General features: G+C 33.9%; 1 protein-coding gene across 2 annotated transcripts in view; it reads left to right on the top strand.

The window, feature by feature from the left end:
* The first annotated feature begins 1260 nt into the window (after positions 1–1260).
* The window catches only part of GLRA3 (glycine receptor alpha 3), a 172949-nt gene continuing 161481 nt past the window's right edge, over positions 1261–12728 (top strand). The window contains exon 1 of one of the 2 annotated variants that reach the window (XM_033215724.1): positions 1261–1346. In XM_033215724.1, the coding sequence (XP_033071615.1) occupies positions 1276–1346 (71 nt within the window). In that variant the 5' untranslated portion in view covers positions 1261–1275. The remainder of the gene's footprint in view (positions 1347–12728) is intronic. The other variant, XM_033215725.1, reaches the window with a different exon arrangement.

The raw sequence follows: 12728 nt of genomic DNA, 5'->3' as shown, positions 1-12728 counted from the left end.
AACACAACACACACACACACACTTTTCTTTTCCAGTCTTCTATCCAAAACCTAAAGTAAATAAATGTGGGAAGGGAGGAAAACAGGGACAGAGAAGCAGACGGGGAAAATAGAGAAAAAGAAGGACAGAAAGGCTGACATGATGGAGAAAAGATGGACCTTATGGTACCATGTGACCTAGTTGTACTTCTCACTGGAACTTACTATGAAGATGTAAAACGGGAAAGACAAAACAGAACAAAACAAAAACAAAGCAAAACAAAAACAAGTGGGAAGGATTGCGTCTCTAGTAGCCATCTCTTTAGACTTCACACTTTCATCTTTTTAGAACCCTTACTATTACTGAAGGAAACCCAACTTAAATCCAGTCAACAATGCTTTCTGGCCAGAAGGCCAGGCTTGAGAGGATTCTAGAAGCAGCTGGTTCTTCCGTCCCACGGGCGTTCATGCACCACATTGTCTTCTCTTCCCCAGCCCTCCGCCAGGGTCTGGGTTTACTGTTGACTCTTGCATTTCGGTGTAGAGTCTAAGAGACAGTGTCACATCCGAAAAGACCTAAAGTGTGTCTTTTCCCGGAAGAGAATACTAAAGGGTCTCTCCCGCGGGGTTACACTACCTAAATCACAAAATCTCTGACTTTTCCCTGTGGCTTTTTCCGCCCACCTCGCTCCAGTCGCCTTTTGGTTTGTTTGGGATTTGTTAAAGGGTGAAATGCTAAGCCCCGCCTACCGTCGTAAGTGGCCTGTCACTCCGTCCCGCTGTGCGGTCGTGATTGGCCAGCAGGACGGGTCGTCCGGCCCCACCCCCCTTCCCTTTGCCGCGCTCCAGGTCTCGGGTTTTAGCCCAAGGTGGAGAGCGGGATTCCGGCGGGCGGCGCTTGTAGCAGGTGAAGAGGCATCCTCTTTCCGGCTGTTGCTGCTCTTCTTCCTCCAATCCTGGGTCTCAGTCAGGGAAGGACGAACATTCTTCCTTTGCTGCTGGAGCTTTAGAGAATTGTTGCCCAGCACCTTGGCACTTCAGACATTTCATCTCACTCATTTTTGTAATTTCACTCTAAAAATCACCTGCACATTTATAACCCTGTGACTCTCCCCTTCTGCTCAATGCTGAGAAGGGGTCCGCATACTGCAGGGAGCTGTCTAAGGTGCTGAAGCTTCCCAAGCATCAGTCTACACCAACACCATGCGGGGTTAGATTGCACATTTTCCTTCTGTCTTTCTGGTTCCCCATGCCTTGGATAAGACTATTTTCAGGATCGTGAATATCTCTCCGTATCATGGCCCACGTGAGACATTTTCGGACATTAGTTTCGGGATTTTACTTCTGGGAAGCAGCACTGTTACTCAGGTGAGTCCGCTTGGATTTAATAGTTGGAGAACTCATTAAGCCTGTGTATTACGTTACAACCACTTGTTATTGATGAAACCGGGAAATTTGCAATTCTATATTGACTTGTTGAAACAATCAATTTAATAGTATTGCTGTCTATCTAAATTATCTAGCTGTCTATCTACTGAGACCTACTCATTTGCTTTTTCATTAATTAGTGCATTTTAGCAACTGGCATCTTGAGTTATTTGCAGCTGAGAAGAAAAATACAAATTATTTCAAAAGCCTACGTTTTCCTTCTCAAATTGCTTTTAAAGTTCCCCTTTTCTAAGTGAATTATATAATTTGGGTGTTACTTTCTTTTTGAAAGTTACAAAACATTTATATTTAGAAATGAGACATTACTTTTTTAAATGCAGAAATATAGAAGACAGTCATTTACTGATGAGAGAAACTCCAAACATTGTTGGTATATTCAAAGGTTAAGTTAAATGAATCAAAAAAGGGCCTTGAAAGTACTATTTTCTAATGACCTAGTTCAGGTAATACATGAAAGCAAAATCATAAATAGATTATTAGATATGTTCTATGTCAGAAATAATCGTCTTGAAAGTAATATTATAACAAAGCCATTAAACTATGAAATTGTTCTATAACATGTCATTTTCTTATCATAATCCTGTCATATTTGGCAGGCTTAAAAAATAATTTAAAGAGTGTAAGAGAACTAGGCAAAGGATCAGATAATTTTACCCTGTTCTTAATGAATGTGTAAAGATAAGGTACTGCTCACATAGAATTTTAACCCATCAATATAAATTTTATTTTACTATTACAATTAATTACCATAGGATTTCCATTTTTATGGCTTGCAAGGTTTTCAAAGAAGGATTGAAGTCAAATAACTACAGTAACCAAGTTATAGGTATACTGATTTCTATTAGGAGTATGTAAATATTCTTTATGGTTATGTCAATTTTTCATCTTTGGGCTACCTTAAAAAAACCAGTAGTGTATCTCAAACTACCTTATAGAAACTTAAATTTTTTTGGTTTGCTTATATAGAATAGAAATTGATTGTGATGGTTATTATTTCTGAAATTATTGATTTTTTCCCAAAATAAGAAATTCAACTATTTTTAACCAAAATATTTTCAATGAAAATCATTTTCATATGATCTAGTAAATTTTTGTAACTTTACTATTGTCAGAAATTTTATTTGTAATAATTAAAGCAAAGTATATGGAGCTTTTATATTTATGAAATTTGTATGTAAAGGAGTACAAACTTCATCTTAAAATATAAATTGATAATTTCTCTGTAATATATTTCTTTATGGCTTAGATGGTAAAATGCATTTTTTCAAAGAAATCGGGTTAGCTTAGTTGATAGATACTTAGATTTAGGATCTAAAGTCAGAAACCAAAATGTTTTGGTCAATGAGGTTAAATTTGTATAATGGCAATTCACTATGATATTTGTTAAAACATGTTCTGAGATAAATAATTTTCATCACTAGGTTCTCTGATTTTTGTCCAATTGTGTTAAAAGCTATGAAAAGTATTTCAAATGGATGACTGTGATTATAAGAATTTATCTTCATTAATCTTAAATAATTGTAGTTAGAAATAAATTTTATGAGTAGCGCAAAAATGTAATTCTTTGAAAAGACATATAACATACAAAAGTTTACTTCTTAACTTATATTCTTCATCAAGTTTTTCTTTCTCCTTTCATAAATCAAATAAATTTTTATCTATCCATGACGACTCTTAGATGAGAGTAGGTTATCACTCTATGAAGAACTTTAATTATATGTAAAAAATTAAGCATTTTCACTTTTAGTGATGACACCCAAAACAGAATTTCCTGTGGAAAAAAAAGGAAGCTCCCTCTACTGGAAATATTTTGTAAAATAAATGTCTTCATGGAAATGATTCTTTACTCTCTAATTCTAACCCTGATGTGTTGAGCACAGAGGAAACAAGAAAAAAGATAAAGACAAAAGAAAGTAATGGTATTAATTCCTAACATATTTTTAAATTTGAAAACAGCTTACCAGGACAATTTGGAGGCAACAACAACCAGAAACCACAGATATTTATAAGTAGATAATTTACTGGTACAGACTTTTTATTTCATAGGCTTTGAAGATTTTTTAAAAACATATTTTTGAGATCCAATATACACAGAGAAAAGTGCACGAATAATACATTTTCCTCTAGATAAAGTTTTACAAAGGGAACACACCTAAGTGAAGAGACTACAGTTCCACAAGTAGAAGTGTGACTGTCACAGAAGCACCCACCCCACCCTCTTCCTCCACCATAATCCTTTCCAAGGCACTACCTTGGTCAAAGGTAAATCACTCTCCTCACTCATATAATAAATGTTTTTTTTTTTCCATTTTAGAATTTTATATAATTACTCTGAGTCTGCTTTATTTTTATAAGCCTTATGTTTATGTGATTTATCCATATTGTTGCAGGTAGCAACCATTATATGAATACATCATAATTAACATTCTTATTATCCTGTTGATGAGTATTTGGGTATTTCTTAGGGTTTGTTAGTACTGCTGTGAATATCTTTGAACATCTTTTGTGGTGAATACATGTATGCATTTCATTTTGGGATCATGAAGTTAAGGTCCAAGACTTTCTCTAGACGGGGAATTGCTAAGCATAACATAGGCATGGCTGTGTTTAACTTTAGTAGATACTGCCAGTATTCCAAAGTAGTCGTATGTTTTTACACTTACATCAGTAATGTATGAGAGTTTCTATTGCCTACTAGTACACAATTTGATCAGTGCAATGTTATCATAATATACACATTTTTAGTATTTCTAGCATATTTTTATAAACCTACAGATGATACTTTAGTGCATTTATGTTTTTAAAAGCACTAAAGTATCATCCATACTTTAGTAAATAAGCATTATTAAGGCAAAAGCAGCAGAAAAATATTTACAAAATATTTGTAAAAAAGTTTTTAAAACTTTCATACTTGGTTTGGGTATTGCTATTTTATGAAATAATTCTTCTATGGCTTTTGGCTTTTAGTTATCATATTAATAAAATAAAGAACAAAACATCAGTGTTCAGCTTTCTTTGAAATGCAGATAAGTGATCATTATGAAGAGCTTACAGAACAACTTCCAAAAACAGGGAAACAGCCAAAAATATTTCATTTAAGTTGATTACTTTCTTGCCATATCATTTACATTTTCATCTTTACATGTTGATATCAACACAGGATTGCTACTTGAATAAATTAGGGCACATTTGTCAAAACCTGAATGTGTGAATTTCAGATATTATAACAATAAAAAATGTAATATTTTCTTGGTTTACTTCAAAGCCTTAGTAAAATATTTTAGCATGGAACTTACTGGTTTTGCTGTTGGTATGTTTTTGGAGGATGAGAGGAATAATATTTAATGTTGTCTCTATTTTTCTATGTAAGATATTGAAGAAAGCTGTATTTCTAGGAATAAACTTTTACTATTGTTATGATTTACTACATGCAGGTGTAGCAAGATTCTATATAGTTTTTAAAAAATCTTTGATATATATAACGTGATTCTTCCCTTTTTCTCTGAAAATAACAATAAATTGTCACAAGTATGGAAGAATCATAGTCCAGTCCATGCCTCGAGCAATTTGCGCTGCCAATTGAAAGAACATCTTGAAAAATATTTCCTCTTCCTTATAGTTTTTCTTCCTTTAAACACACAACTGTATGCTGAGGCAAACCAATCAGCAATTATGTGTTTACTGTATAAGATTAAGCAATTCAACAAGATTTATTCACGAAATTCTGTGCACAAATTTTTGTGCTAAGCACAATTTAGCTATGGATGGTTGAACAAATATTACCTTTTCCATTTAGCAACTTAGAGTCTAGAATAAACTTAAAAGGGTCAAACAACAAAAGAAACAATTACAGATAGCAATATTTTAGGGAATATAAGGAAGTGAAACTATCAAGTAGCCCTGGTATTTGTGGTGGGCCTTGTAAGATATTTGTTCAAGGGGCAAAATGATATATAAAGGGAATATTCTATGCAAAAGGAATGATACAGATACATAGTATGTGATTGGGAAATGGTGGCTGTCAAAATCAGTTGAAATTACAGTTAATGATTCAAAACTGTATTCTGCTAGCAACAACTATTGAGCTAGCTACATGAATAAAACTACAAAAATATGGAGGAGTCACAGCATTGCTTCACAATGAAATATGGCTAAAATTTAGAAGCAAGTAATTTAATTGTAACTGAGAAGTCATCATTACAGGAATAGTTTTATAACTTGACTCAAAATATCCCTATCAGTTCTTTTCCTTAAGAGGTAATGTTTACCTCAAAATTACAATTAGTCATAGGATTGGTGATAGTAACTATATAAGAGCTATGTAAAGAAACAATGGCACAACTACTAGAATAAAAGTTTATTCCGATTGTTCTAGAATTGGAAACTGTGAGAATATTTCTTCAAAATGTAGTTTCTTAAAAGAAATAGTGAAATATAGTAGAGGATTTGCATAATTGGAAGAAAAGAGGACATTGAATTTGGTTTGGGGTATTTTGAGGTTAAGATGCTTGCAGAAAAGCTAGGTTTCTTGCCATCAGCTGGGAATTCAGATATTTGCATAGATTTAATTGCCAGAGCATGAATTTACAAAAGGTTATAAAGGTGAGCATACTGTGGTGAAAAGAAAGAATGGAAAATACATTTGTCAATGATGAGGATAGAACACTTGGAGTAGGACAAGGAGAAGTACTCAAATATCCCTGAGCTCAGATGTATTGATGAGACTTATCAGAACCAAATGATGAAGTTACAGATTTATCATAGTTTTATGCTATTTATCTCAAGGACCAGTTCTTATTAATGGCACATATTAATATCTTTCTATCACTTATCAAGAGAACCTTAATATTAGCATTTCTCTAATTTTAGCTAATCTAATAAACTAGTCCATATTTACAGATAACACACTTTACCCAAGTTTTCTCAGGACATTTTCAGGGAATTATTTTGGAAAAGGTACATCATCTACTTTTCCTTATATCCTGAAACATGTCTAGTAAAGCCTCCTTAATTTTCCCATCAAACTTGTCTCCTACCCTTTTCTATGTGATTATTTATATACTTGCATTAACAGTACTTACAGGGTTTTTTTTGTTGTTGTTTGAGACAGAGTCTCGTTCTGTTGCCCAGGCTGGAGTGCAGTGGTGCAATCTCAGCTCACTGCAACTTCTGCGTCCCAAGTTCAAGCGATTCTCCTGCCTCAGTCTCCTGAGTAGCTGGGACTACAGGAACGTACCACCACGTCCAGCTAAATTTTTTGTATCTCTGGTAGCGACAGGATTTCACTATGTTAGCCAGGATGGTCTCTATCTCCTGACCTCGTGATCCACCCACCTCAAATTCATATGTATGCACATGTATATGTGGAAATACAATGTTTTTATTTTTTGAGTTTTAGTTTTTTGTTTTTTTATTAGGTGGATGGTATATCCTGTGGCTTTATTTTGCTTGGGGAAATGGTCAAGAGAGACGATTGACTCCTCCAGAGAACTGGTTCTGGAGTGAAGGTAGAAATTCCAAGATAGAACTAACTGTTTAGCAACAGACAGTGTATAAATGGAATGAGCTGTTCAGTGACAGTCAATGAAGCTATTCTAACAACTGCATGGCAACAACACACTTTTTCAATAAATGGAGTTTTAAATCCTGAGATGTTATCAGAAGGGAAAACAGTGGTAAAACAATACAGCTCCATCATAGCGTATTTCTGAAATGTTTTCCTTACTAGAGAGGCTTTTAGGAGGAAGTATTAGGAGTACCTTGTAGGCAACACGATGCGCAGAAGCAATCACCTCAGTGGTACAATTAGGAATAGCATAAAATTTAAAGGTCTCTGGAAAAAGCTTACTGATTGGAAGGATTTCCGATGTAAGCAATGAAGAATTCTCCATGAGTGCATACAAACATTTGCCATAACCAATTAGGAATTATGGACAAACCCTGATATGTTTCTGATAATATTATACAACCATTGCCAACACAGAATGATTGGGCTTACAATGGAGGTAACTAGTCCATCCAATATTCTAACTCAATTTTAGAATCTCTGAACACCTTCAACAGGTGGTCATCCCTTAAACTTTAAAATTCCCTGTGATAAGGACTTGTTTACTCAGAAGGAAAATATTTATTGTTTTTAATTAGCAAAAACTAAAATGTCTTCTGTTTTCTCCTAGACAAAGTCAACTACTTTTTCCTGTATGTACCTCCACAAATATTTGTTTCTGTGTTCTTTGGGGGTTTTTCTCCATGTGTGATGATCTTCCTGTTCATAAAAATTGTGCCTATATTTGAGCCATAGTTTTAAATGATAATGCAGGCATTATCATTTCCATGCAGGCACTCCATGCATGAAGTTTGGATTCTCTAGTTTCAGAGAGCCCATGGCATTCAACCTGAATATCTCTATAACTTCTATAATAATGTAGGGAGCAATGGCTACATGTAAAGCAGTGTGTTAGGTACTGGGGAAACAAAACCCCAACTTTTAACACTATATCACTGTGGAGAGGAGAACCTGTGATATCCGTTTCCAATTTGTGTTTTAGATTTTCATGCAAGTTTTCTCTCTGTATCTAAATTTTAACTCCCATGGGGATAGAATCATTTCTGGCCTTTGATTTACCTCCATAATGTTTATTTCAATGCCATGCATGCTCAACAAATAATACATAAGCACTGAGATAACATCTGCTGTCTGTCACATCCTTCTAGGATTTTAGATTTGAATTCTATTTCATTGTCTATGTTATCATGTGGAGTAAAAAGGAAGTATTATGTTTAAGATCTCATAAAGTTTATAGGATCAAACAGTCTTCTTAGAAAACATTATCTACTTCAAGAAGAGGTTGTAAAACAGATACAATTGGCAGCATCTAGTGGAAAAGAGAAAGGTTTGATTCTTTGACCCATGAAAAACTGAATTTGTATTGTGTAAAGCATTTGTATTGTGTGATGTAATGTGCACTTCTCAACTGTTTTCATTATTGCCTCTTAAGGCACCTTTCATAGACATTTTTTGTAACTGACTTCCATGAAATTGTAATACCATAGATATATCATGTATTTTCTTATGTACTCTCTCTACATATTTATTTTAAAAATAAAAATAATAAGACTTTTTATCCCTCCAAGAAAAAATCCTCTGCCCACCCACGTTGGGATGATACCACCCCTTGTTATAATGGTTGCTATGCTTTTATGATGCTTCTTTGACTAGGGCCATATAACTTATAATTTTGGGTCATGGCATAGAAATACATAAAAAAGTATTCATTTATTTTGAATTTTACTAGGACTTTATAGCTTTATATAATAAACAAGTAAAACAGTCTGTAAAATAAGTTAGTCTTAAAAGCATTAGAGAACTTTAGCAGTATATTTTTCCATAAATGTACATGGTTTCAAGAAGCCACTGAACTTTCTCTGTAGACTCTGCTGCTCTTACTAATGTCATATCATAATTTTATTCAAATACCTTTAAAAATAATCTTGGATATATTTTCATTTCTACGTCATTTGTTTTTCTATACACTGTTGACTAGGTTTAGACTCTGCTGACTTTGTTTTTGATGTCAAATACATGTAAAAAGTTTACATTACTTCTTAAAGTTAACCTTTAGTTATAAAGCAAGATTTCAACAGTTGGTCTTCATATTAGCTCTGGATGTTCTCCAGTTCAGGAGTTAGGAAATATGTACAACAATCTCACAGTAATGTTACTAAAAAATTAAAAATATATAATTGGCAGCTAATTGTGGCAACGAGTAAAATACTACTAATGAAAAGAAAATAGATGTAATTACTAGAGCAGTAGGGTGTGAGGAAATCACCAGCAAATAATGCTTGCCTTCTCTGTGGGTGGTGGGGGGAGAGTGTCAGATTGGTCATCTAATACTTTAGGTGGAAGCCTGCAAGAAGTTAAGTGATTTGAGTCTCAATGAAATGACTACCCAAATGTCCTCCACTGAATGACTGGGAGAAAAATGTGAATCCCATCTCTTTGCCTGGCTAATTCCTGTTTAACTCATTTCACATTCTCTAAGAAGCCTCTGGTCTCCCTCAAGTCTAGATAAGGATGCTTCGTCTGTGTGCAAATGCCACATTTCCCAGGACTGTTGCCACTGTCTCTGTCTAGCTCAAACTGTGAAGTTTTTGAGGGCAGGGACCAAAACACATTCCCAGTTCTATCTGCAGGGCTTGAAAGAATGTCTAGCATGCTGCAAGGGCTTACTAATTTCTGGTATGAAGCACTATTTCTTCTTTTCAAAAGCAAATTAACAATTTCAGATAAATAACTCCAGGCATCACCAAAATTACTATGCTGTCATTCTGTGCTTCTAACATTCAGGGGAACATTCGGTGAGGAATTTGGTGTAGCTTATTTTTCTTTATTCTTAATTTTATGTGTGTGTGGTAATATATATCCCCACTTGCGTCTTATCTCTCCTTTTCACAGAAAAATGTCTAGAAAAAAAATCCTAAAAATTTTCATATTCTTACTCACCTATGCCTTACTTGTTCTTATTTGGAAACAATTCCCAACTCTACTATTTCATCAGTAGTCAGCTTTCATGTGTGATGGTTTTTCTTAAATATTTTCAACTAAAATAATGCTTCCTACCATAAGAGTTGTAGAAAATTGCTATTTCATATAGAAGACATCTTTAAATCAATGTATGATGTAATCATCTAGTTTAGAAAAGATATTTGCACTGAAAAGAGAAAGCATAACTAAATGACAACACTAAATATTAATCAAATAAATGATGCATGTTCTCAAGGTATCATATTTGAATTTCTAGTTTTACACCTATCAGAGTTCTGGGATCAAAATCTCTAATAAGTTTCTAATTCTCTAGATAGATGGAGAACCACTGGTATCACAGAACATTTGTATTTGTCTTTTAATGTCTTTGTTTACATACATTTATGTGTTAATCCTATGAGTCTCTATAAAAGGTAGTTGAATGATGATTCTTTGCTGATAATAACTGAAAATATAATTATGAATAACTACCCAAAATAGTAATAATAATAAATATTGAGAAAAAACCTTTTGTTCTGGAATGGAAAGGAGTATAAATTCCTTAAAAAGAAGGAGAAAATATTAAATGAATCTTAAGCAGGTGATGGAATTTGAATGGGCAGAAAAGAGGATGGAATTAGAATGGGCAGGAAAAGCATTGTTGGCACAGGCCACAGTTTCCATGTGGAATGGAGAATATGGTGAACTTCATGGAGATATTTCCACATGGGCCCTCAAGTTTTCTTTCAAAATAAATCCATGCTGTATTGTTGTGTTAGGACTGGCTGCTGAGGAAAATCTGTATGACTCTTCAAGGGAATTATAAAATATCAGCAAATGTTTATTCAAATAATAATTTTTCTGTCACAAAATTTTTCATTGTCCACACTTGATTGTAAGGGAAGAACATATTTTAATAAGCTATTCTGTATTCACTTATCCAATTGATGTCAACATACACGTTTTTGTTAATTTCCATCATTTAAAATCAGTTTGTTCTACTTATCAGAAGCTTAAAGACAGAAACTAAATTATTAGTAGGTTAAATGAGACAAACATCCAATAAAAAAGAGAGATATAAGTTTTCTTGATTTTATAAACAAGTGATTACATTTCTGATAAATGATAAAGATGGAAGTGTGTAATGAAATCCTAACCCCAAGAACTTAGAGAAAATCTGTCTCTATAAATTACTTTCTTATTAATAACAAAACAATCTAATATGTACTAAATATTTTCCACCAGTTATTAAATCATTCCTTTATAAGAAGTGACTTACATTTAGTCTATTAAAGTACCAAGAGACCTTTCTTTTTTTTGTGTATCCTACTGTCTAGCACAAATAAATGGACCTCTGTGTCCTTAACTTGCCTCCTGTTTTATTTATTGGTAAGAATAGAAGCAGCAGAGGATTATAAAGATAGAACTATTAGAAATCTTCCTTCTGCTTTATGTTGTTTCTTTGTAAAGACCTTAAAACACTGGAAAAGATTCTAAAATATTTTTCCCCTTAAATCTCTGAAATTTAGGATATCTCTTGCTGCAAATCTTAAATAGGGTGAGAATCATCAAAGCCATTGACTCTGCTGCAGACCTTTGCTGGTGCCTCCTGAGACTATACTGGAGAATTAGGTTTTATGTGTAGTCTAAATATTTCCCCCTAAGTGATAACTGTGAACATAAAATTTTGCTCTATTTCAAAAGGGTGAATGCATATCATTCCCTGTGGGTATATTTATAGTTATCATAAATACAATCTCACATCAAAGATTATACTTAATTCATATGAAAAAATTCAAATTCCTAGAGAAAAATCAGAATTAAATTTAAAAACATAGTAGTAAAAGGATGAGATATATGCCTTTATAAGAAATAGCTCATTTATTTCAGATGTTTTCTAGATTAACTGTTCTTGAATTCTATTGCCTCTCCTCATTCACTTGTGTGCCATGTGAAGATAAGAAGAAATTTGGAGAAATAAGACTCAGGATTAGATCTTGGTTCTCTCTTTGAAGAACTGAGTGACCTTTCTATAGACTGAGTGATTATATTTAATATGCTACTTTTAAAATGTAAAGTGTAGATCTGTTCTATCCAACTAGATAGAACTAACATTTTTTAAAACTAACATGGTCAAAATCTGGTGATTTCTCTTTAGCAGAAAATATATACTTTATTATTTAATTAAATATTAGTAACCTTGGTCGGGTTCACTGGCTCACTCCTGTAATCTCAGCACTTTGGAAGGCTGAGGTGGGTGGATCATTAGAGGTCAGGGCTTCAAGACCAGCCAACCTGATCAACATGAAAAAACCCCATCTCTACTAAAAATACAAAAATTAGCCAGGTTTTGTGGTGCACACCTGTAATTCCAGCTACTAGGGAGGCTGAGGCAGAAGAATTGCTTGGACTGGGAGGTGGACGTTGCGGTGAGCTGAGATCGTGCCACTGCACTCCAGCCTGGGTAACAGAGCAAGACTCCATCTCAAAAAAGTACATATATGACTAACCTTAATGCCAGATATGTATCTTTGTTTCTAAAATTCATTGTATAGTAGAAGAGAGGGCTTTTGAATGGCAAGAAAGTAAATAAGGGATGAACAGATCAGCCTCTTATTGTTGTTTTAGTACAGATTAGGTTCATTTGTGAGTGACAGAAAATGCGCAGTAACATTGGTTTAAGAAAGATTTTTCATCTTCTTAAGAGTAAAAGAAAGAAAAGAAAAGACAAGAAAAGCAATTGAACAGCTCCAGGCTGGAATAGAGGGTTGCCA

This window comes from Trachypithecus francoisi, unplaced genomic scaffold (assembly GCF_009764315.1).
Source record: "Trachypithecus francoisi isolate TF-2019V2 unplaced genomic scaffold, Tfra_2.0 Lachesis_group1, whole genome shotgun sequence".
Lineage (NCBI taxonomy): Eukaryota > Metazoa > Chordata > Mammalia > Primates > Cercopithecidae > Trachypithecus > Trachypithecus francoisi.
The sequence above is the reverse complement of the archived record's forward strand: the minus strand, read 5'-3'. Positions and strand labels throughout refer to the sequence as shown.